The 24,995-nt window shown below is 37.9% G+C and overlaps 1 protein-coding gene across 4 annotated transcripts in view; it reads left to right on the plus strand.

Annotated features, from left to right (window-relative positions):
- Positions 1 to 24,995, plus strand: part of RGS7 (regulator of G protein signaling 7) — a 528,155-nt gene that overhangs the window by 321,875 nt on the left and 181,285 nt on the right. For all 4 annotated transcript variants that reach the window (XR_007148335.1, XM_047841359.1, XM_047841360.1 and 1 more), the window contains exon 4: positions 22,263 to 22,313. Coding sequence is in view for 3 of the 4 variants with exons in the window: in XM_047841359.1 (XP_047697315.1) it covers positions 22,263 to 22,313 (51 nt within the window). In the remaining variant the exon portion in view is untranslated. The remainder of the gene's footprint in view (positions 1 to 22,262; positions 22,314 to 24,995) is intronic.

Raw genomic sequence — 24,995 nt, forward strand, 5'->3', positions numbered from 1 at the left:
TTTTGATCTATATGGGAGTGTTCTAACTATAGTACAAGACAGAACTTGGTTAATTTTCCAACTTGAAGAGACAACTAAAATGGAGAATCAGAGCAAGCCAATGTCTTATTCTGATCTGACTTGATTCTTTATAACAGATATTATCCTAATGTTAATCATTGGAAAGAAAGAAAATACTTGTTCTTAAAAGGCTAAAAATCTTAGTGAAATTATCCCAAATAATTAATTTCTTTAATTAAATTAATTTAAATAAATTCAGTTGATAACGATAGACCAAAATTTTGAGGAAACTGACATGAAAATAATGGAGGTTGACATTTGTTCAGTGCTGTCAATCAGTATAAGATCAATCATTTAATCCATAGTTTACAAGGTTATAACCTTCTGGGAGGCAAATTTATCTCAGAGCACATACTTTGGCTCTTAGTATCTCTATGAAATCAGGCTATAAATATCAATGGGTTAACGTCTTATTATTAGACTGTTTTTTTAATTGTTCAAGCCAAGGCAAATTAAATACAGCTTACCTCTTTAGCAACCAAGAAAAAGTGGTGAAAATCTTAATTCAGAATGGGAACTTTTATTGAATGATTCTTGCATTTAATTTTGTCTTCTAAGTTGTATCAGAACAGTGAGCCTAGAAAGTATGGAACAGATGAACATATGAAACTTAAAATTTGAGGTAAAATGAAAATGTATTATTGAAAGTCATGGCTTTCTCTCAGCTTCCAAGAGATGGCTTCCACTTTCTGCAAGAACTTGGAGATAAAAAATGCAAATCTTTTGAAATCATGGATATTTGTATATAGGTATTTTAATCGTGAATCAAGAACATGAGAGAATTTTTCAACTCATGATTCAATGCTTAGAAACATATAGGAGAGGGATGCCTGGCTGACTCAGTGGATAGAGCAAATGATTCCTGATCTCAGGATTGTAAGTTTGAGCCCCACATTGGGTATAGAGATTACTTAAAAATAAAATCTTAAAAAATATATATATATATACAGGAGAATGAAGAAGTCTTCTGAAATCTGGCAACTTTTTAAAGTTTTATCTCATACTGTATCCCATCTGAATTGAACTATGTGGCACTTCCATTAAAATTTTTGCCTTTAGTGCAACCTGTGAAACCTGCTTTACCCCATGTGCTGGTCTTATGTCAGTCTGGTGAAAACCTACTCAGTCTTCACAGCCAGCTGAAATGCCTTTTGTCATCACCAGAAGCAGGAAATATTTCTTTTTCCCAGGATTTTCATAGTTATTTCTACTACTCATATGGAAGTGTTCATACTGTATTTATTTATGGGAATGTTTTACTTCCTTCATATGACTAGGCATTCTACTATCATGGTGCTTCCTGGAACATAATACATATTCAAAGAATATTAATGAATATATGAATGAGTTGAGCAGTTTTCCTGTGTAGGAAATGGCTGTACCATTACCCACTTGTTGGCCTAGGAATTTCTTCTGTCTTCGTCTTGACATGATTTGGGTCACAGACAAAATGACTGGAAGGAGCTTGCAAAAGTTTAATTCTATAAATTCATATAGATAGGTAATGTCGAATGCATTTGTCCAGTGGATTTAAAATTGATCAAGTGCTGTGTGACCTGTTAATATTTAAAATTTGATCATTAGATAGCATTGCATGAAAGGTTAATATCATAAAGACATATAGATGCTATCTATACAATGCTATCTGACTATTGGACAGACTCAAGTTTTATACATGGAGGGGTGGATGCAAACATAGAGCATGCACAGAAGAAAATCATTTTCATTTTCCATGTTAGGTACTGTAACACTGTCTGGACTTTGTATTTTAAGACTTCAAATAAAATAAATGTAGACCATGAAAGTCTAAGAAGAAGAAGAGAAATTATTTCATGAAGACAAGAAGGTGAAAACATAGGGTTGGTGATTTGAATGTGATATTTGACAGCTGAGATCTTTTTGGAAACAGCGTTTTAAAGTCTATTATCTAGAGCAGACCATCACCACCATTTCTCAAGTTAATTCCCTGATGCCACTGAAGTTATTCAAGAGGGACATCTTCTTACTGGCTCTCACTCCTTAGAATTTTACTCCGAATAGGATTTAACAAGGTTAGTAACATTATCAGCCAGAAAGGTCCCATTAATATTCTGACTCTCAGAAGTGACATTTCCTCACTTTGTCCCCTCCTGCCATTATGTCTTTTACTAATATGATATGGTAGAGACATTTTAATTACACAGTGTAACACTAAGGACCTGGATGTAGGTAACATCTCTGTTGTTCCATTTTATGGTAACAGTGTCTTAAATTCATTGACAAGGGTCATTTCCTTGGACCCTGCATGAGTGGGAAGAGGCTCATTTACTGAGCTGGGTTTTCTCACCAGCAGGGAGGAGGCAATAGTCAAGCCTTCTGAGTTATGAAATGGAAAGAAGTTTCCCTTTCAGATTGCTATTGCAGCTTTTTAAAATTAACTACCATAACACAATGAGGTTGAACAAAATATACATCTTTTTATTTCTGTAAAACTGACCTGAACTCCTTCATGAACCTAATTTCTATTCATAGATGAAGGATCATCAGGAAGGGGGATAGTGAGAGACTGGGAATATGGCTTAATCTTACCTATTATATAAAACTGAATCACTTCCTATTTATACTGTCACTTCCCTGGAGATTTACTGTCTTTTGGGTAAAGTTTCTCCCCAAGTCCCTTCCTTTTCTCCCCCTTTTCTTAGATGACATTCTGATCCAGCCCAATAAATGAGCCTCTTCCCACTCATGCAGAACAAATGGAAACAGCACTTGATCATAGATTTAAGAAGCTGTTACTGTAAAATGGAACAAGAGAGACATTACCGACATCCAGTTCCTTAGTATTCCACTGCATAATTAGGTTACATGACATGGCTTTGCAGGAAGGGCCTCAAACTTCTCACAAGCATCTTGTCCTTGTCCTTGCCCCTCAGGCTCTAACTGGCCTTCATTGAGGTATCTTGTGTCTTTGGGTCTTGCCTTCTGGCCTGGCTGCACCCACACTTCCCAGCATTGGTACAGCCCATGGTCTATTCTCTGGACATGATCAATGTAAGGCACCCCCTCTAACCACCACCACCACCACCCCACCACCATCAGTGTTGTCTGTAACTGGCCACCCTCATCTATAGTTACCCTATTCCATGCTGGCAACAACCCCAGTAAGCCACATATTTTTTAATTATCATTTGGCTTCCATGCCTAGCACCCAAAAGCCTCAAAAATTTTCTGGATCTCTTCCATCTCCCCCAGGTCCTCCTTGAGCAAATAGTCCAGATGCTATTGTTTCTCTACTGAGGCTGTTCCCCTTTGCCATCATTCCCATTCCACAAGGCCAGCCCCTGCCCTGGCGCTAAGAAGTAGCACATGCAGCATTCTGCCTTTGGACCCACAAACATTTCTGGCTATTCAGGAATTATGGGTTCTGTCCTTTTATGGCAGTCAACCAGTACTTTCTCCTAAATGTTGCAGTCCAAGAACTCGGAAAAAAATCCTTTTATGTTTCTGAGACTAACCCAAAAGGATTAGCTCTCCCAGGAGCATACTCTTTTACAGGATTTTCTCTGCTTGAGACAAAATAAACCTTACTTTTATATCACTAGAGTTATGTATTCAGTTTTAATTAAAATTAAACACATACAGTTCTGGTTAGAGGCCAAAACAATTTATGTGGTGCTTATACATAATTTATGAAAACTGTCTCATTATACAGATTTTCCAGGCCTAGGGGCCACATCAAGAGAGGGGAAACTCATGTGGCAAGAGAGGTGGTGGTGATATTTATGATAAGAGGATCAAGACTTTGGTGGAACTCATCACTCTTCCTTGGGAGGCAGTCAGCACATTTCCCTCTTATGGCATCCTAGATGCTGAGATTCCCAGACGAGATCCACTGATAGGATCAGCAGGAGATTGGAGCATTGGTTGAAGAAAGATATTAACTTAAAAGTCATACAACCACCAAGGGACCACTCTTATAAATGTTAACCAATATATGGATGCATTTCTGGAAGACAAGCTAAACTTTTGATCTATGGGTTTCAATTTAATTTCTGTCTCTTGGTGTTTTCTTCTAGGAAGGAGGACAGAATAAAATATTCTAAAATGCAGTTACATTCTTGACATATTACAGATGATCAGCAATTGTTCTTTTCTGGGTGTTGAATTTGCCAGAGAAAGATCATTACAAAGCAGGGTTCCTCATCTATTTGGGACTTCCCCTGGTGTGTTTGGGTTAGAAACACAAAACCGTAAGTTGCTGATTTTTTTTTTCATCTTAAACATCTATATCCAGGTAAATGTTTGTATTTTGCTGTCAGCATGACTCCATAGAGGACCCCAATGCTTTGACTATCCACTAAGTACATCATCAGAGATTCATCATAGCACCAATGGGCAACCACTTCAGTGCCATGTCCCCTTTAGATCCCACCAGCCCATAAAGTCACACCATGCCTCTTATACCTTTATTCTAGGGCCTACCCAAAGGCCTTCTTATCTACTCTGTTGGTTGCTTGGGCTACCATAACAAGGTGCCACAGACTAGCTGCCTTCAATGATAGAGATTTACTGTCTCACAGTTCTGGAGGTTGGATGTCTGACATCAAAGCATCAGCAGGCTTGGTTTCACGTGAGGCTTCTCTTTGGCTTATATATGGCCACTGATCGAGTCTTGGAATGATGGTGGGGTTTGGAACCAATGGCCAAGAAAGAATTCTTGAAGACGTCTTTGTTGCAAAAAAAAGTGATTTTATTAAAAGACAGGGACAGGACCCATGGGCAGAAAGAGCTGCACTGGGGTTGTGAAGAGTGACTGATTATATACCTTCAGGTTGGGAGGGGGTTAAGGAAAGCATAAGTCTCTAAGGAATTTTGGAAGCGAGGTTTCCAGGACCTTGAGGGGCTAGCTGTTGTTAGGAAAACACTATTTATTGCTGGTTAGTAAAACCTCAGTCATGAGACCCTTCAGATGTATATCAGGGGCCATATGCTTGGAGTATAATTGCCAACATATACTTGGGAGTTATAGGTAAAGGAGGTTTGCAAAGGAATTTTTATATATTTAAGGAGACTCATAGGATTCTGGGGGGTTAGGATAATGTTAAGCCAAGATTCCCTTTTTCCCCTAGCAGAGTGTCATTATTGAGGCAGCTGAGTCTCTAGAGAAAGGTCACTCTGCCTGTTTCAAGGACTTGTCAATGGGCTGTAGACAGTAAGGGAATTTAATTTTTCCTTTGCCTTTGTTTCCCACATTATGATGGCAACCCCCTTGACATCTTGATGAGGGTGTTATTAGGGCTCCAGGCAATGAAGTCTATAGGTTTCTTGAGATTAGGCTATGGATAAGATTGCCTTTTTCTTGCAGTTTACTAAGATATCTGTAGACTGGAGGAGACTCCTGCCGTGCATGATTGATTTCTATCAGTCAACCATTTGTTTTCTTTCCTTTCCTTTGTTCTTGGGCAGCCAGGAGTGTCCAAGAAATATCACACATATCCCATCTGGAGGGGTGTGGTGCTGTTAGCCTGTACTTGGCCCTCAGCTTGCCTTATGCTCTCTCATCAGCCACTTTCTCCCTGTCTCCACAGGGTTTTCCCTCTGTGTATGTCTGTGTCCTCATTTCCACTTGACATAGGGACACCAATTATATTGGATTAGGGCTCACTCTTATGACTGACTGAACCTTAACTACGTCTCCGAATACCTCTGGTCACATTCTGAGCTATTGGGGGTTAGGACTCCAACATAGGAATTCGGGAGGTACATCATTTCAGCCTATAACATTTGCTGAACTCTTCAGTTTTGCACTGTACTTAGACCTAATCTTTCTGCCTTCCAGTCTGTCCCCCATTACTGACTCTGCTTCCAGCCATTTACAATGTGCCTTCCAACATACCTACTCATTTGTAAAGATGACAGAGATGCCCACTTCCCATTTCTGGGTCTACTGTCATATGTCATTCTACCCTGGGGTACTGGCTAGTGCTGGTCTAGGTAACTTTCTATCATTCAAGAGGAGACAAACTAGAGTTTTATGTAAGTTACTGAATCTTGCTTATATATACAAACTGGGTGGCAGATTCCTGGCCTTAACAGAAACCTGGTCTTTCCCTGAGGGACACTGCATCCTTTGCCACTGTATACAGCAGAGATTGACCATTTGCCCATACATCACATATTTGTGCATTTGCTGTGGGCTAAGAGGAATGACAGAATTTCCCTACCTTTATTATCACTTCAAGACTTTTGAATCTCCTCTAATTCTTTCAACAGTTCCTCTCAACCCCCTCAACCAGTGAATGACTTCCAGGGCTTGTCTTTGTGCCATACACACCATGAAAACCTCCTGCTGCCTTTGTGCTGTGGTTGTGTCTGCATAGCTGAGAGCTGTGTCATGGTGGGGGCTGGGGGAAGTGTGCAGAAAGGAGGGGGAAGTACTTGATGCAGGGAGGGGGGTGATGGAGAGTGTGAGGGGAGGAGTGATGGGGTGATGGGGGTTTGAGGGAAGGGGGTAATGGAGGGGAGTGCAGAGGGGGGTGATGGAGGCGTTGGGAGAGGAGGGCGATAGGGATGAAGAAGGGAAGGGAATGATGGAGATTTGGGGGATGGGGGTGATGGAGGAGAGTGTGTGTGTGGTGGGGGGAGGGTGCTCACAGTCCAGAGCCCAAGCTTCCCAAACTCACCCAGTAGCAAACTGATCCTGCATCAGCAGCCTCTCCCACTTTTCTTAGAGGCACTACCAATTCCTCACATCTTTCTTCAAATTCCAAATGTCACCCATAGCTGCCTCAAAAAATTGTTATGCTTCCCGGTTCACAGGAAAAATTGAGATGTAAACATAACAATTTCCACCCTTTTAAAATACTTTCACTTTCTAGTCACACTGTTTCTTTCCATCTCATAAAAAGGGTTTTGCTTCACTTCCTGCCTAGATCACATCCCTTGTAGTTTGATTCTAATTCTGGTCTATCTGCTCTGGGACCTTCCTTAGCTATAATTCTCCCTCATGCATAGTTCAACATTTTCTATCCAATTGCTCAGAGAAGCCTCCCAAGCTTGCAAGCTAAACCAGGATCCTTTGTTTTCATCTTTCCTTGTTCCCTTTACTTTGCATTCACATTTGTCACTTTAGTTACCTATTGAATTGTAGGATTGTTTGTGCAATATTTTCTCACTTGGTAGAGTCTGAGTGCCATGCTGTTGTCTGTAAAGCTTCATTTTTTTTTTTCAAGTTTGAAAAAGACTTCAGGGCAAAGTATAGTGAAGCTCTTGAGGAGACGGAAGAAAATAAGATAAGGAGGGATTCACCTTGGGTAGGAAGGTAGAACCGTCTTCCTCAGAAAATGGGAGAAAAGAGGAGAGGAGAGATTTAAAGGCAGACAAATTTAAGGGCACCTGGGTGGTTCACTCAGTTGAGTGCCTGACTATTGATTTTGGCTCCGGTCATGATCTCGTGGTTCATGAGATCAAGCCCTGCATCAGGCTCTGTGCTATTAGTGCAGGGCTTGCTTGGGCTTCTCTTTCTCTACCTCTCTCTGCTTCTCTCTCTCTCTCTCTCTCTCTCTCTCTCCCTCTCCCTCTCCCTCTCCCTCTCCCTCTCCCTCTCCCTCTCCCTCCCTCTCTGTCCCTCTCTCTCTGTTTTTCATAACTAAATAAACATTAAAAATAAATAAATAGAGACAAATTTGTACATGCGGGGATGGTAAGTTGATGGAGTTAATACCTGCTAAACTTCATTTTTTAATTGAAGTGAAAGCAATGAGAGCTATACTTCAGGCCAATTCAGTATCAGATTGAGATTTATTGACCCACTGAAACCACTGGCATTTGTCTGCGCTCCACCTTCTAACTTTTAAGGTTAAGAAATATTGTATTCTGTCTTTGTCAAAAGCAGGTGGAAGGTATTCACAGAAATAAAACAAATAAAATGAAAACGTATGTCTACAATAAGATATGCACATGAATGTTCACAGCAGTTTTTTTTTTTTACAATGACCATAAACCAGAAACAACCCAAAGCTCTATAAACAAACTGTAGTATATTCGTCCAGTGGAAACAGCTCAGCACCTAGAAGGAGAACTGATGATGCAGTAAATGAATGACTGTCAAAAACAGTTGTTGAGGAAAGAGGCCAGGCACAAGCAAGTACATACTGTCAGATTTTGTTTTATAAAGTTCTGGGACAGCCAAAACTAAAACATGGTGCCAGAAATGGCAATCCTCATTTTCTTTGTCAGAATATGAGGTCATCTTGACTAGAAGCAATCGTCAGGGCATTTAAGATACCACAATAATGCAAATGTTTTCTTCTGTATGTTAATTGAAGTGGTATGTATAGTTATCAGAATTCACCAGATTTTATACCAAAAAGCAGTGTGTGTAAATTATACCTCAGTAAAAGTAGGACTATACACTTTAGTTACCTTAAACTTCCATACTTTGCTTTCATTTTGAGAAACCTCATAGAAAAGTTAGAACCAGCAGCACAGAACCTAACATTTCTGTCATTGGAGTCCTGAAGGAGATGAAAAACAAGGTTAGCGCAAAAAAGTACTCAAAGAAATAATGGCTGGAAACTCCCCAAACATAGCATGCAGATCAAGGAGCTGAGAGAACAGGATGCATTAACCAAATGAAATCAACACCAATATACATCAGAACTAAACTTCTGGAAACTACAGACAACAATAACAAGAAAATTGAAAGCTGTCAGGGAAAAACGACTCTTTAACTGGAAGGGAAAAACAATTCAAATAGCCACAGGTTTCTCATCAGAAGCCGTGGAAGACAGAAGGAAATGACATGAAATTTTTAAATGCTGAAAGAAAGTAGTTGTCAACCCAGAATACTGCGCCCAGTATTACTTCCTTGGGAAGTAAAGGGGAAATAAAAACATTCTCAGATGAAGGACAACTGAGAGAATTGTCACTAGCTAACCTACTTGAATAGAATGGCCAAAGCAAGTTTTCTAAATTGAAAGGAAACACTAAAAGAAGGAAGCTTAAAAGATCAGAAAAGAAGAATAACATAGTAAGTGAGTATATAGGCAAATACACTAGGTTTACCATATCTTCAGTTTTCTAAATTGTTTGATTGTTGAAGAAAACAATATAACAAAGCACGATGTGGTTATAAATATAGATAGAATAATTGCTTAGGAAAGACTATAAAATGGAGATTAAAGGGACATGAAAGAACACAAGATTTTTATTGTCATTCAAACTGGTAAAATGATGACACACTAAGAGGCTGTGATAACTTCTGTGTATGTAACGTAATTTTAACAGTAACTATGAAAGGCTATACAAAGCAATACCCTGAAAAACACTTAGAAAAATCAAAATAGATACATCAAATAAGCATATGAAAACATGCTAGCATCATTAGCCATCAGGAAGATGCAAATTAAAATGACAGTGAATTTTCACCACAAAATTTTCACCACAAAATTTGTGGCTATGGAAAATAGCCACAGTGCAAAATAGTTTGGCCATTGCTTTAAAAGAAAAGTGGAGAGGGGTGGGGGGCGATGGGTGGCTCAGTCAGCTAAGTGTCTGACTTCAGCCCAGGTCATGATCTCACGGTTTGTGGGTTCAAGCCCCGTATCAGGCTCTGTGCTGACAGCTCAGAGCCTGGAGCCTGCTTCAGATTCTGTGTCTCCCTCTTTGTCTGCCCCCCACCCCAAATAAACATTCAAAAACATTTTATTTATTTATTTAAAAAAAATTTTTTTTAACGTTTATTTATTTTTGGGACAGAGAGAGACAGAGCATGAACGGGGGAGGGGCAGAGAGAGAGGGAGACACAGAATCGGAAGCAGGCTCCAGGCTCTGAGCCATCAGCCCAGAGCCTGACGCGGGGCTCGAACTCACGGACCGCGAGATCGTGACCTGAGCTGAAGTCGGACGCTTAACCGACTGCTCCACCCAGGCGCCCCCAAAACACTTTTTTTAAAATGAGACACTGGGTGTTGTATGGAAACCAATTTGACAATAAATTTCATACTAACAAAAAAAGAAACACCAAAAGACCCAGCAAGTGTGGTTGCAGACATTTATCCTAGAGAAATAAAAATATATGCATATTCATACAAAAATTTGCCCAGAAATGTTTATAGCATGGCATCTTTATCCATAATAGCCCAAAGTGACAAATATGTTCTTCAACGGGTGAATGATTAAATAGTCTGATATGCTCATAGCAGTGTAATACTCAGCAATAAGAAGGAATGAACTATTGATATGTGCAACAACTTGAGTGAATCTCTGGTGATTTATGCTGAGCAAGTGAAAAACAAAGTCAATGTTAAAAGTTTGTGTATGGTATGACCCTATTTACATAATATTCTTAAAATATTCTTAAAATGATAAAATGTAGAATGGAAGAATAGATTAGTGGTTGCCAGGGGTTAAGAACAATTGAGTGTGACTATAAAAGATCATCATGAGGAACACTTGTAGTGATGAGGATGCAGTGATGCAGTGATGTAGTGATGAGAATATAACTTCATTGTATTAATGCCAGTATCCTGGTTGTGATATTGCACTATAGTTTTGCAAAATGTTAACTTTTGGTGGAAATTGCATAAAGGGTGCATGGTATTCCTCTGTCTTACTTCTTACAACTGCATGTGAATCTATACTTCTTTTTGAAATTAAAAGTTTAATTAAGGAAAGTTAGGTATAAATCTAAGAAAATATATGTAGAAGATCTGTATGGGGAAAGCTAAAAAACTCTGATGGAAGAAATAAAAAAAAGAACTAAATAAATAAAGAGAAATTCCACATTCATGAACAGGAAGACTTAATATTGTTGAGATGTCAGTTCTTCCCAACTGGATCTGTAGATTCAGTGAATCCCAATCAAAATACCAGCAAGTTATATCCTTGTTATCAGTAAATTGATTTTTTTTTATTTAAAAAAAATTTTTTTTGGGGGGGCGCCTGGGTGGCGCAGTCGGTTAAGCGTCCGACTTCAGCCAGGTCACGATCTCGCGGTCCGTGAGTTCGAGCCCCGCGTCAGGCTCTGGGCTGATGGCTCGGAGCCTGGAGCCTGTTTCCGATTCTGTGTCTCCCTCTCTCTCTGCCCTTCCCCCGTTCATGCTCTGTCTCCTTCCGTCCCAAAAATAAATAAACGTTGAAAAAAAAAATTAAAAAAAAAAATTTTTTTTAACATTTATTTATTTTTGAGACACAGAGAGACACAGCATGAGCGGGGGAGGGGAAGAGAGAGAGGGAGACACAGAATCGGAAGCAGGCTCCAGGCTCGGAGCCATCAGCCCAGAGCCCAATGCGGGGCTCGAACCCGCGGACCGCGAGATCGTGACCTGAGCTGAAGTCGGACGCTCAACCGACTGAGCCACCCAGGCGCCCCAGTAAATTGATTTTTAAACTTATATGGAGAGGTGAAAGATCCAGAAGGCCAACACGGTATTTTGAAAGAGGAGAACAGAGTTGAAGGTCTGACACCTTACTATAAAGGCACAGTGATCAAGGCAGTGTGGCATTGGTGAAAGAATAGACAAATAGATCAATGGAACAGAACAAGGATGCCAGAAATAGATCCACTAAAATATAGTCAACTGATCTTTGACAAAGAAGCAAAGGCAAGGCAATGGAACAAAGGTAGTGCTTAAAAAATTTTTTCTTTAGATTTGTTTACTTTTTGAGAGACATAGAGAGACAGAGCACAAGTTGGGGAGGGGCAGAGAGAGAAGGAGACACAGAATCCGAAGCAGGCTCCAGGCTCTGAGCTGTCAGCACAGAGCCTTATGTGGGGCTCAAACTCACAAACTGTGAGATCATGACCTGAGCCGAAGTTGGACACTGGACTGACTGAGCCACCCAGGTGCCCCAAGATAGTCCTTTAAACAAAAAAATAGTGCTAGAGCAACTGGATATCCACCTGCAAAAAAAAAAAAATAATAATAATAAATCTAGACACAGACCTTATACTATTCACAAAAATTAACTCAAAATGGATCATAGACCTTAAAAGCAAAATTCAAAATTATAAAAATTCCAGAAGATAACATAGGAGAAAACTTTTGGTCCAAAAGTTGACTTTTGGTATGGCAAGAACTTTTTAGATAACAACACCAAAGCCACAATCCATTAAAGATATCGTTGATAACCTGGGCATTATTAAAATTAAAGACTTATATTCTGTGAAAGACAATGTCAAGAGAATGAAAAGATAAGCTATAGCCTAGAAGGAAATATTTGCAGAAGGCACATCTGATAAAGGACTGTTATCCAAAATATACAAATAATTCTTGAAACTCAACAATAAGAAAACAACTTAATTAAAACCTGAGCCAAGGTTTAAAGGTTTATTAAAAGGTTTATTAAATCCAACATTTATTAAAACCAGATTCCCCCCCAAAGGAAGATATACAGATGGCAAATAAGCACATGAAAAGATGTTCTACATCATATGTCGTCAAAAAAATGCAAATTTAAACATTTTACCACCATACACCTGTTAGAACCGCCCAAATCCAGAACAGTGACAATACGAAATACCGTTGAAGATGAAGAGCAACAGAAAATCTCATTCACTGCTTGTGGAAATGCAAAACGGTACCGCCACTTTGGAAGACAGGTTGGTGATGTCTTATAAAACCAAACAAACATGCTCTGAACCCTACAATTGCACTCCTCAGTATATATTCAAAGGAATTGTAAACACAAAACTCGCACACAGATCAGCTTCATTCATAGTTGTCAAACCTTGAAACTTGTCCTTCACCTTAGTCAACTCAGGCTTAGTCACTATAGACCGGATAGCTTGTAAACAACAGAAATTTATTTTCCACAGTTCTGGAGACTCGAAGTCCAAGATCAGGATGCCAGCACGGTTGGCTAAGAGCCCTCATCCAGCCCACAGACTACATACTTTTTGTATCTTCATGTGGCAGAGAGAGGGTTAGGGAGCTTTACTGAGGTATAATTGACAAATAAAAATTGCATATATTTAAGGTATACAGCTTGATCTTTTGATATGTGTATACATTGTGAAAATGATTATTACAATCAATCTAATTGACATATCTATCCCTTCACATAGTTACCATTATTTGTTGTGAGAACACTTAAAGTTATACTCTTGTAGCCAATTTCAGGTATACAGTACAATACCATTAATTATAGTCACCAGGTTATACACTAGCTGTACAGAATTTATTCATAGTGTGTAACTGACACTTTGTACCTTTTGGCCAACATGTTTCCATTCCACCTCCACCCTCTACCCTCTAGTCCCTAGCCACTACAATTCCATCTCTGCTTTTATGAACTCAAGATCCCACATATAAGTGAGGTCATGCAGTATTTGTCTTTTTTTGTATCTGGCTTATTTCACATAATGTTCTCCATCTGTGTCATTGCAAATAGCAGGGTTTCCTTCTTTTTTAAGGCTGAATACTATCACACCTATTCTTTATCCATCTATCTGGCCCTTTGCCCATATTTTTTCTCTATTGAGTTGTAGGAATTTCTTATATATCTTGGATACTAACCCCTTATAAGATAGTTTGTAAATATTTTCTCCCAATTCATAGGTTCTGTGTTCATTTTGTTCATTATTTACCCTGCTATTCAGATGCTTTTTAGTTTGATATGTTTCCACTTATTATTTTATTTTTGTTTTTGTTGCCTGAGCTTTTGATATCATACCTAGAAAATTGTTGCCAAGGCCAATGTCAAGGATCTTCTTTATGTTTTATTTTTATGGTTTCAGGTCTTAAATTCAAATCTCTAATCCATTTTGAGTTGATTTTTGTGTATGGTGTAATACAGGGGTCTAATTTCATTCTTTTGAATGCGACTATCTAGTTCCCCAAGCAACATTCATTGAGTTGACTATCCTTTCCCCATTGCATATTCCAGGCACCCTCAAGCAATGCAAAGTGCTAAGAAATTAGTTATCAAACCGTGAAAAGACATGAAAGAAATTCAAATGCATATTACTAACTGTAGAAGTCAACCTGAAAAGCTTACATACTGTATGATTCAAATGATGCAACATTTTAGAACCAGCAAAACTATGGACACCGTAAAGAGATCATTAGTTGATGGGGGCTAGAGAGAGTGAGATGAATAGTGGAATATAGAGGATTTTCAAGGCAATGAAACTACTTTGCATGATACAACATGGTGGATACATGTCGTTATAAATTTGTCTAAACCCATAGAATGTATAACACTAAGTGAACTCTAATATAAACTAGGGACTCTGGGTGATAATGATGTGTTAATGCACCTTCATCAACTGTAACAAATGTAGGACTCTGGTAGGGTTTGGTACTGGGAAAGGTTATGCATGTATGAGGACAGGAGGTATACAGGAAATCTCTGTACCTTCTGCTTAAGTTTATGTGAACTAGAAAATAAAGTCTATTTTTTAAAAGTTTAATTAAAAAATAAAATTACAGGGGCGCCTGGGTGGCGCAGTCGGTTAAGCGTCCGACTTCAGCCAGGTCACGATCTCGCGGTCCGTGAGTTCGAGCCCCGCGTCGGGCTCTGGGCTGATGGCTCGGAGCCTGGAGCCTGCTTCCGATTCTGTGTCTCCCTCTCTCTCTGCCCCTCCCCCGTTCATGCTCTGTCTCTCTCTGTCCCAAAAATAAATAAACGTTGAAAAAAAAAATTAGGGGCGCCTGGGTGGCGCAGTCGGTTAAGCGTCCGACTTCAGCCAGGTCATGATCTCGCGGTCCGTGAGTTTGAGCCCCGCGTCAGGCTCTGGGCTGATGGCTCGGAGCCTGGAGCCTGTTTCGATTCTGTGTCTCCCTCTCTCTCTCTGCCCCTCCCCCGTTCATGCTTTGTCTCTCTCTGTCCCAAAAATAAATAAAAAACGTTGAAAAAAAATTAAAAAAAAAAGAAAAAAAAATTAAAAAAATAAAATAAAATAAAATTACCAAAATGTAGTTGTGGACCACGTATAATTACTTTTCAACTCTGAATATATTAACTTTATTGACCAAATGAGGCAAAGTAGAAGTGCTTAAATATAAATATCATCAACAGGATACATGTATTTATCTCAATAGTACCATTATTATTTATCAAAATGAAGAGTTTCCAGTTTAAAAGGCACTGTTCAAAATTACTACCTTTTTACTCTATTTAACAATTGTTATTAGAATTCTGATTATTTACAAGATATTGTTAATCCAAAGAAATAAAATACCTCTTAATTTTATAGCGTTGAAAATATAAGCTTGTTTGGTTAGCAATAACAGCTAAAGAATTCCAACAACTACCTCAAAATACAGGAAGATTCCATGGTGTTAAGGAATACTATATTCTGAGTTTGGTCTTTGGGAAATTAGTTTCAAATCTTGGCTAGTAGTTTTTGAGGCTCTCCCAGGTGCTGTGCTCAAGTACTGGAGGATTCTACTCTAGCGATACATGTTTAGATGCTATATGTTCAACATGGTATCTTGTAATGGAAGAATGGACATGGTGCTATGAGATCCCAGGGCAGGAACAGGTGCAACAGGAGGTGAAGGGGATAATAACCAAGACAACTTCCAAGATAAAGTGATACTTGGGCTGTGTCTTAAATGGAGGAAGTTATTCCAACCAGAATATACAGTGTCTGTAAAAGCATAGAGTGTAAAGTATCATGCTATTTATGGTCAAAGAAGTTCAAATTGATGCTGTTAAGTTGTAATATCCAGAAGATGGAAGGGTGGGATCTGAGGCTGAGAGGTAGAGAGGAGGCATGCCATGGAAGACCTTGTATGCCATTCAAGTCTTCAGATTCCAGATGCCAATGAAAAGATCATTGCAATTTAAATATACCTTTGGGACGGTTCATTCTTATTTTGGTTCTGGATATTTTCATTTGGTATATTTCTGAGAAGTTACTGTTAAAAGCCGAAGTAGAGATTTTAATGGAAACTTATGTGAAATACCTACCATATTATGCACCCAAAACTCAGTAAATGTTAGTTTGCTCTAACTTCCTACTGCAGCTGTAGACTTCACTGGAGGAAATTTTTATTTATCAATAAATACATATTTTCTTCATCTCATAGTTCCTCACAGAGACAATGAGACATAGCCTGTGTTTAGTTTTAAAGAGATTTAAGTGTTGAGGACAGGAATGGTCTACAATCTTTTCTTTATGCCTAGTGGCTAGCATATAGAATTGGTAAATTCCAATGATTAGCTAACTCATAGTTATTTTATTTGCACATTAACTCATATTTGATTTGCACATCTTCTACTTTTATTAATTATTTCATTTCTTGTGAGTCTGAAGAACTGTAAAAAGAGAAAAATAAAATAAAATAAAATTTTAAAAATGGTTCTTCAAAGGGATCCTCTCTCCCTATCATGAGGAGACATTATGGCCAACTCATCCTTCTCTTGATTTTTCACAGTGTTGTGTATCACAACAAAGACTACAGCAAGGAACCATTTTCCCCTTCCCTTGCCTAATTCCACAACATTTCATGTATTCTTACCATCTTATACAAGAGACGAGTGGTGTTGCTGAGCAGACAATTTGGAAAAAAAAAAAAAGCTTCTCTGGTTGGTCAGTAATCATTTTGAGTTCTGGGAGAGGGTGGGAAACTGTCCTTAGGGTCATCTTGATATTCTCATATCGTTTGATTATTGCTATCTTTGCTGCTTTGCTGTTTTTACTTTCTAACTTTACGGCTTCTTAGGCTTTGAAGAGTCACAAAGTCCTTGTTTTGTGTCTGACGAAATCTTTTTACGGTTTATGGAACTTACATAACAAAGTTTAAGAAGTGCAGATAAACTGTCATGATCTTGATTAAACATCTGCTTGAAAACCAATCCAGGAACTCTACCCCAAGCAAAGAGCCTATTTACTTTCCTGAAAGAGAAATATTGAAAAGGAATATTTGAGCTTCTTCTGCTGATTAAGAGCTAAAATTTTCATTAATGGCTTTAGCAGAAATTACAAAATGAGTATTTTCGTAAAGGATACAAATCAAAAGTGTAACATTTTGGTTGCTTTACAAAGTCCTCATATATATGTGCAAAAGTTTCACAATATTTTTCTCTTTGTGAGCCTCCCATCAGGTTCAGTATCAGATAGCTGTAGCTGACACTTATAGCTGAGAGAGTATACTCTAATCAGTAGAGGGAACATGGGTATAATGGAAGTAATGCAGGTATAGGACAGGACTTGGCTCAGGTCTTGTCAGTCTGCAGCAGAGCCAGAATTGGGGAAGCCCCTTCCACTCAGTTCCATAGCCTGGGTGAGGAAATAATACTGATGTCTAAATGTCTTACTTTGCTTTGCTTTAATTGTGGGTGGAGTGGTAAAGAGGTAGCCTTTAAATGGGACAAGTATCACTGTGAAAGGTGATTATGGTGGCTGAACACTATATGCCAATCTAATATTCTTCGTATGATGGATGCCATCTTTTTGTAAACTTTCTTAGAGAATGATCTGGAGAGGGAACCTTGCGGTCATTTCATCCATTCCTTCAACATTTACTGAGCATCTTTTACATGTGAGGCACTGGTTTGGGTGTTTGGGATCCAAAGATGAATACACCCCCCTGCAGGAGGAGTGGGTAGAGTAGGTTTCCTGGAATCGTTAATGTGTGACCTGAACTTTAATGGGCTGAGTTGAAATTGGCCAAAGGAAAAAGAGATGGAAATGGAATAGCACCATCAAAGGCATGGAAGTAAGAAACAGTACAGCATGTGAGCAACTATGAGCAGTGTATGAGGAACAGTCTTAACGTGTTTTCATTTCGAGTCGTAGATTACTGGGATTACACAATAATAAAACCTGTACTGTTTCTGCTAAGTACAGGGAACACATAATTTTGTAACTCGAAAGGTTACAAGAGTAACCTCTAAGAATTCAAAGCAATAATAGGTACTGCTCAGGGCTAAAGTTTCTGGTAGTTATAGTCATAGAGGTATTTTTTTTATTTCTTGGGGTTTAAGATATTGTTGCATCTCTTAGCTAGTTTCACATTATGGCTATTCAATAGCTCTTTGCCATCTTTTAAAGAAAAGAAAAACTATGAGAAAACAATTCTTCATGTTACTGTAAGGCATTGAAAATAAAGATGCATGCATGCTAAAATACTCTGGATATATACATTATACACACATATATATGTTATATATACATTATATATAACATATACATTATATATACAATATACATTATATATACATTATACACACATATATATAACATATATACATATCTGTTCATTTATTCATTAAACATAAGGCTGAGACACATTGCTAGAAATGTGCCATTCTTTCCTACACCCCTCCTGGCTGTGATGCACCCTTTTAAGTTTGAATTGTAGGTCTCAATATGACTATGATACCACATTTCTCTTTCAGTTTTCTTTTTCCATCATGATGCTGGATTTTTTTTTTTCTCGCTGTGTCCTACCTTTCTCTTGGAGTTAAGATCTTGCTGTCATAGATGCAGAATAGGTGAATATGGTGAGTTTGGGTATACATTTAAAAATAAAGTAATTCATAATGTTCCACTTAAACCCATAAATATATTGAGGTGACCACACAACAATAAAACCACTATAGCATCTGCTAAGTGATATTGACAAGTGGTGCAATCATCCCTTTCAGAGCTGAGCAGAGAATATGACCATAATAGAAGTACTCAAATCTAGGCTAGGAAAGAAAGTTTCCTGTTTCCTGAATTAAATGTAGTTTCAAATTAGGCTTTTTTGTATTTCTTTCTGCTCAGAAAAAAAAGAAGAAAACTTAAAAAAACTCCTTCTAAAAGCATTTTTAAATCATTTTTTACACTAAGAGAAAATTATAGTCTTGGAACCAATGTTTGGCTCTCTTCAAAAAAATGGAAAAAGTCCAGTGGCTGCTCACATATGTTCCCCAAGTAGATGCTCAAATGTGGAAAATGAGCAAGTTACCTGGAGATAGCACATAAGATTTGAATACCTAGAATTCTACATTTGTCAAGTATTAATACATACATATTTGAAAAACTGAGTCCTCTTTTTTAAAGGGGTGACCATGCCTCAACCTTAGGTTGTAATCCTGAACATAGCTCTCTGAAATACCTGTGTTCTTGTGAGTGGTTTCCCTTCCTCCCTTACCTCAGAGCTGCTTTAGGATCTAGGTGAATCCATGTTCTCACATGTATTGAAATCAATGGCAGTTGTAAACAAAACATATAAAAGAATATATGTTAGTTTCAACATGTGAAGTCTTTTTAAAAATGCATGCATATGGAAATCAATGTTGAGTATTAGTGTTGTTATAACTTTTAGGATATTGTTCTCAAATTTGATAATCAAGTGTATTTATTTTATTTTTAAAGTTTTTTGAAGTAATCTCTGCACCCAGTATGAGGCTTGAACTCATAGCCCCAAGATCGAGTCGCATGCTCTACTGACTGAGCTGGCTAGGCTCCCCCAGATTTACTTTGAAGATAGCTTTGAGCTATTTTGCATCAAGCAGTAATAATTATTTAGCCATTGTTAATGTCAGTCATGTGTACATCTACACATCTGAGACGCAACTGAGGCCAGTCCCCGAGAGCAGTAGAAGTAGAATCTCAGCTCACATGAAAGTTCATTCATTGGGGCGCCTGGGTGGCGCAGTCGGTTAAGCGTCCGACTTCAGCCAGGTCACGATCTCGCGGTCCGTGAGTTCGAGCCCCGCATCAGGCTCTGGGCTGATGGCTCAGAGCCTGGAGCCTGTTTCTGATTCTGTGTCTCCCTCTCTCTCTGGCCCTCCCCCGTTCATGCTCTGTCTCTCTCTGTCCCAAAAATAAATAAACGTTGAAAAAAAAAAATTAAAAAAAAAAAGTTCATTCATGTAGTCCTGATGCAGCTTACTATGTAGACAAAACTATTTTCATATATATTTTTTGCTGTTTTATGTATAAATAAATGATGCTGAAAGCCACATTTAAATAGAAATTAATATTTCAGGTAGATCAAGTCTTCTTCCTGAATCTCCCATTTCTGCTCATATTTTCACCATCCTTTTCATCCACAATGCTCCTGCACTGGAAACCTTGAGTTCTCTCCGTTCTTCCACTGGCCACCTCCATACCAAATTAGTCACAAAGTCCAGAAGCAAGCCTCTAATTTTGCTTTAACCCACTTGTACACTGAACTAGTTCAGTACTTTTTCTTTCAATCCTGGATCTCAACCAGTAGAAATGTTGGCTGCCCTGCTTTCTTTTTGACTGGCCCAAGGCACTTCCTATGTATTGTCAATCAAATTCCTTACACTTGTTCTGATAAGGTTATTCTTCTGCTCAAAACAAAACACAACAAACACACCGTGTCTCCCTTTCTCTGCCTGACTTATGGGGAAAAAAATCCAAATTTTTTAGCCTGGAGTTCAAGATCTGCTGAATACACTGTGAATACTTTTATTGTGTCAAGTTCCTGTTATTCCCAGCATGGAGTATATAGAAAGAATACACCAAATAGTTTTTGCTGGCTATTTTTCCCTCTTTAACTTTGACATAGGCCTCCAGCGACTGAGTTTTGTCTATCATATATCAAAATCTAGCTCATACATTACATTTTCTGCAGACCATCCCACATTCCTTCTTTAGGAAGTAAAAACACATATTTAATAATTTTTTTTATTCTTCCTACATTATTAACCACTTGCTATGTTCTGAATATAGGAACATGAATATGGTACCCCACTTCAAGGTACTTCCTTGAGGGCATTATTCAAATAAACAGCTGTAACATTGTGTGATCTATTCTACAATACAATTCTACACAGGTACCAGTGAATTCCAATGGAGGTTGTTGTAAACTCAGTGGACAAAAGTGAGGGTTAAGGAAAGTTCTATTGTAAATGAGTCTTGAGTGTCTTGAAAATAGTGGTAAGACATTTCAGTCAAAGGGAATAGTACTATAAAGACATGGAGACCTGAAATACACAGGAGTGTTTAAAAGCTAACAACAAAGTTGGTTTAGCTTGAGAGTAGATATAAGGGACCATCTTATAAAATATTGGTTATGCCATGCTCAGAATTGTGCTTCACACATAGTGGGCATTTATTTGCAACAACATAGATGGAGCTGGAGTGTATTATGCTAAGCAAAATAAGTCAGAGAAAGACAAATACCATATGATTTCACACATATGTGGAATTAAAGAAACAGATGAGCATATGGAGGGAAGAAGGAACAATGAGAGAAGGAAACAAACTATATGAAATTCTTAACAATAGAGAGCAAACTGAGGGCCGATGGAGGGAGGTGTGTGGGGATGGGCGAGATGGGTGATGGGTAATAAGGAGGGCACTTGTGATGAGCACTGGGTGTTGTATGTAAGTGATGAATCACTGAACTCTACTCCTGAAACCAGTATTGCACTATATGTTAACTAACTAGAATTCGAATAAAAATTTGAAAAAAAAGGAAAAAATAAACATAGTGGGCATTCAATAAGCATTTATTCAATGAACAGATGAATGAATCATTTTATCCAGTACAGGTATATTAAACCTTTGTGCCTAAATATTTAATATTAAATAATTTACTAGTATTCACCTGGGCTCGTTGAAAACAAACTATGTATTCACATTCTGTTTTCAGTACTCCATATGTGGTTGATCTTTAATGTTATTGTAACAATTAGAAACACTCAGTCTTGCCATTTGAGTGTGGATGGACTTCTATGGGGGTATTACACTAAGTGAAATAAGTCAAACAGAGGAATACAAATGCCATATGATTTCATGTTAGATGTGGAATTTTAACACAAAGCAGAAACAGACTCAGAGAAATACCTACAGAGAACAAACTAGTGGTTGCCAGAGGGGAGAGGGGAGGCGGTATGGGCAAAATGGGTGAAGGGTGGTAGGAGGTAAAGACTTCCAGTTACACAGTAAATAAGTCATGGGGATGAAAAGTATTGCATTGGGAATAGAGTCAATGGTATTATAATAGTGTTATAGGCTGACAGATGATAGCTATGTTTGCCGTGAGCACACCATGATGTGTGGACTTCTTGAGTCGCTATGTTGTACTCCTGAAACTAATGTAACATTGTGTGTCAACTATACTTTAATAAACATATATATATGTGTCTTTAATATATATATATATATATATATATTTAAATGCTCAAAAACATAAACTAAAAAAATAAACATTCTTACTAACGTGAGTGACAAAAGTTGCAAGTTCTTAGAGTTAACATATATAAACAAATGTTCACAAATATTTGTGTTTTTCTTTTTCTAGGGTCAGACATTGTTCAATGGTTAATAAAGAACCTAACTATAGAAGATCCAGGTAAATAAATCATTTTCCCGTTGATAGAATTATTTTCTTTGTGGTTTTAAGAAATATGTTTTTCTCAGGGCTAATATGACAAGCAAGCCAATCTGAAAAATTATAATTACATCTAAACTATGCTTTTAGCATTTATACAAATTTTATGGCAATCAACATATATTTAACTAAAATTTATTTAGTGTATTTTAACAATTTTTCACATACTTAATGTTCCATTTCATAAAATTTGATTCAGATGATTGGCAATTGCAGAATGGGTAATCTGTATACATGCTCGTAATTGATTGTAGATATAATATATGTGATTATATTATATATGACTATGAAGTAATGAAATTACCCTTCATAAAACACATAAGGGTAAATTTCATTAATTTATAATCTTTCCTTAACTTCATTTTTGCATGAGGTTGAAGACAATGTTATTTGTAATTTTGAGTCTTTGATCATGCCTACATGATTTTTTAGTGCTCTTATTTAAGTCATGGAGCCATTTACTGTGGTGGACATTGTGTCTGTTCTGGAGCACTGAGCTAATTTCCACAGTTTGGGAACAGTTTCCACCAGCTCACATTGTGCATTGCCTAGAACAAATTCTTCATATGGAAGGCATTTAATGGCTTTTTAAAAATGTCATGTAAGAGCTTTCACATGCAGGAAACAGTTTACATCCCTAAAGTGAAAAATAAGATGTGTTTTGTTTAGAGAGGATGCTGAGAAATCAAACAAACAAAAATCTTACAAAAATTGGTATTACGGTGACTGAGAATGACTTAGTAGGGAAAGAGGGCAATACACCAACCACACAATAAACTGTCACATCAATTAGAAAAGAGTTTAGCATGGCTTTTGCTGCTGCCTCGGTTGGTCACCACCTTAGAATGGTTTAGAAATAACAGTACATTGAAAGGCAAAGTTTGTATTTTTCCTTCTTTTGAGCTAACTTTATAAAGCCATGTTATCAGAAACTGTAGGTGTAATTTCATACATAAATGCCTGTGCACACCCCCTGCTCATCTGGTACGTGAGCTTTTAGCATGCCTATCCTAGTAGGTTAAAAAGGATTAAAACAATTAAAGTTGAAGCACCTATGGGCAGCATCATATTGTTACTAAGGGAAAAAAGGAGATAGTTACTGGCATAGGGAGCCACAGTCTTATCGAGTTTACATTTTAGCCTCATGTCAGTCTGACTTTACAAACTGTAGCACCAGACCAAAGCCCCATTTGGCACAGTCACTGAAAACCAAGAAACTACTGATTTACAAGAAATATTATTGCTCAAAGGGTGAAGTGGATTCAAGAATATTTCTTGTAAGCTAAGACCAAAAGGGCACTTTGGTAATAGTCTAAGAAGCAGGAAACAGGTACAGATATGATAAGCCAGTAGGAAACAATCATTGTTTATAATTTACACATGAGATACAATTTTAGCTATAATGTGTCTGAAAACTGATTTTATTTGGCTGCTCAACAGTTTAAGGAAATTGTAAAGCTTCATTAGAAGGTATATGGAAAGATAAATTCAATCATATCCAGGAAGGAACATATATGTTCTTTAGTCATATTTATGACTGGCCAAAAAAACAGTTTTTGATTGGTTGATTGGTTTGAATGAACTAGTTTAACCTCTGCAGAGTAAAAGGCTAGATTTTAAGCAGAGTGAGAAGCATTGATGACTGCTCTGAAGATATAACAGATGTGCACACAGAAATGAATCAATCTGGCAGCATGATTCTGATTAAATATGGTCAAGAACATAACTGACATCATGAAACTCACTGTGATGGATGCAGATATGAAATTAATCGTAGTATTTTGGAATTGCTCATAAAGAGAGACTAAATAATTGTTATAATAAAAGGTCTAATTTTAACCGTACAAATTTTCTGAAAATTTCAAAAGAAGACAGGAACTTCTGTCAGGCTTCTATCTCGTTGTGAAGTGGTTGTTTGGAGACCTCTAGGATTGTTGGAAGTTCTAGATGTCAATCATTTTTGAAAGGATTTTATGGCAAGTTGGAAGAAGACACCAGTTCCTGGGGAAAGGAGCAGGTTCTGATGCCCATCTGGGGACAAGGGGAGAGAGTTGCACCGTCTTAGGAGGCTGTTGCAATCTAATCCAATAGATTAGTCTAATAGTATATTAGACTTTGGAGTCATGTGTTTTGGCACCCTTCCCTAATTTTTAATACTGGATGCAGGTTTCTGTTTGTGCGATTTGTTGTTGTTGTTGATGAGTTAATAGTTATAAAGTTAGCTTATGTTTTTGTGGTGTGAAGAGTTAATACTTTTATTAATACCTTTCAACTCTATTGCTGAGAACATAGAATATGTATGAAAACACAAAGCCCAGAATAAATTGCATTAGTCTCAGAGTTAGAGTCTAGCTGATAAAATAAAATGGTACTTTGGTTTCATAGAGAGGAAATTGATGCACATCAACTGTTGGATGGGGGCAGGAGAGTAAGAGGAGGAATTTAGCCCTTGGTGGATCTCTGTCTATATCGGCACCTACTGGGAGGCATAATGTCCACCACCAATGTCTTCAGTTGGTGGTCCACTCCATTGCTTCTGTGTGATTTCATGTTCACATTGACAGGACCTCTTCCTGGCTGTCTATAATCTTTGCTTCTACCAAGCTTAGATTGGGGGCACACCAAGTGATGCTGCTTCACACT

Source organism: Prionailurus viverrinus, chromosome F1 (genome assembly GCF_022837055.1).
Source record: "Prionailurus viverrinus isolate Anna chromosome F1, UM_Priviv_1.0, whole genome shotgun sequence".
Classification (NCBI taxonomy): Eukaryota; Metazoa; Chordata; class Mammalia; order Carnivora; family Felidae; genus Prionailurus; species Prionailurus viverrinus.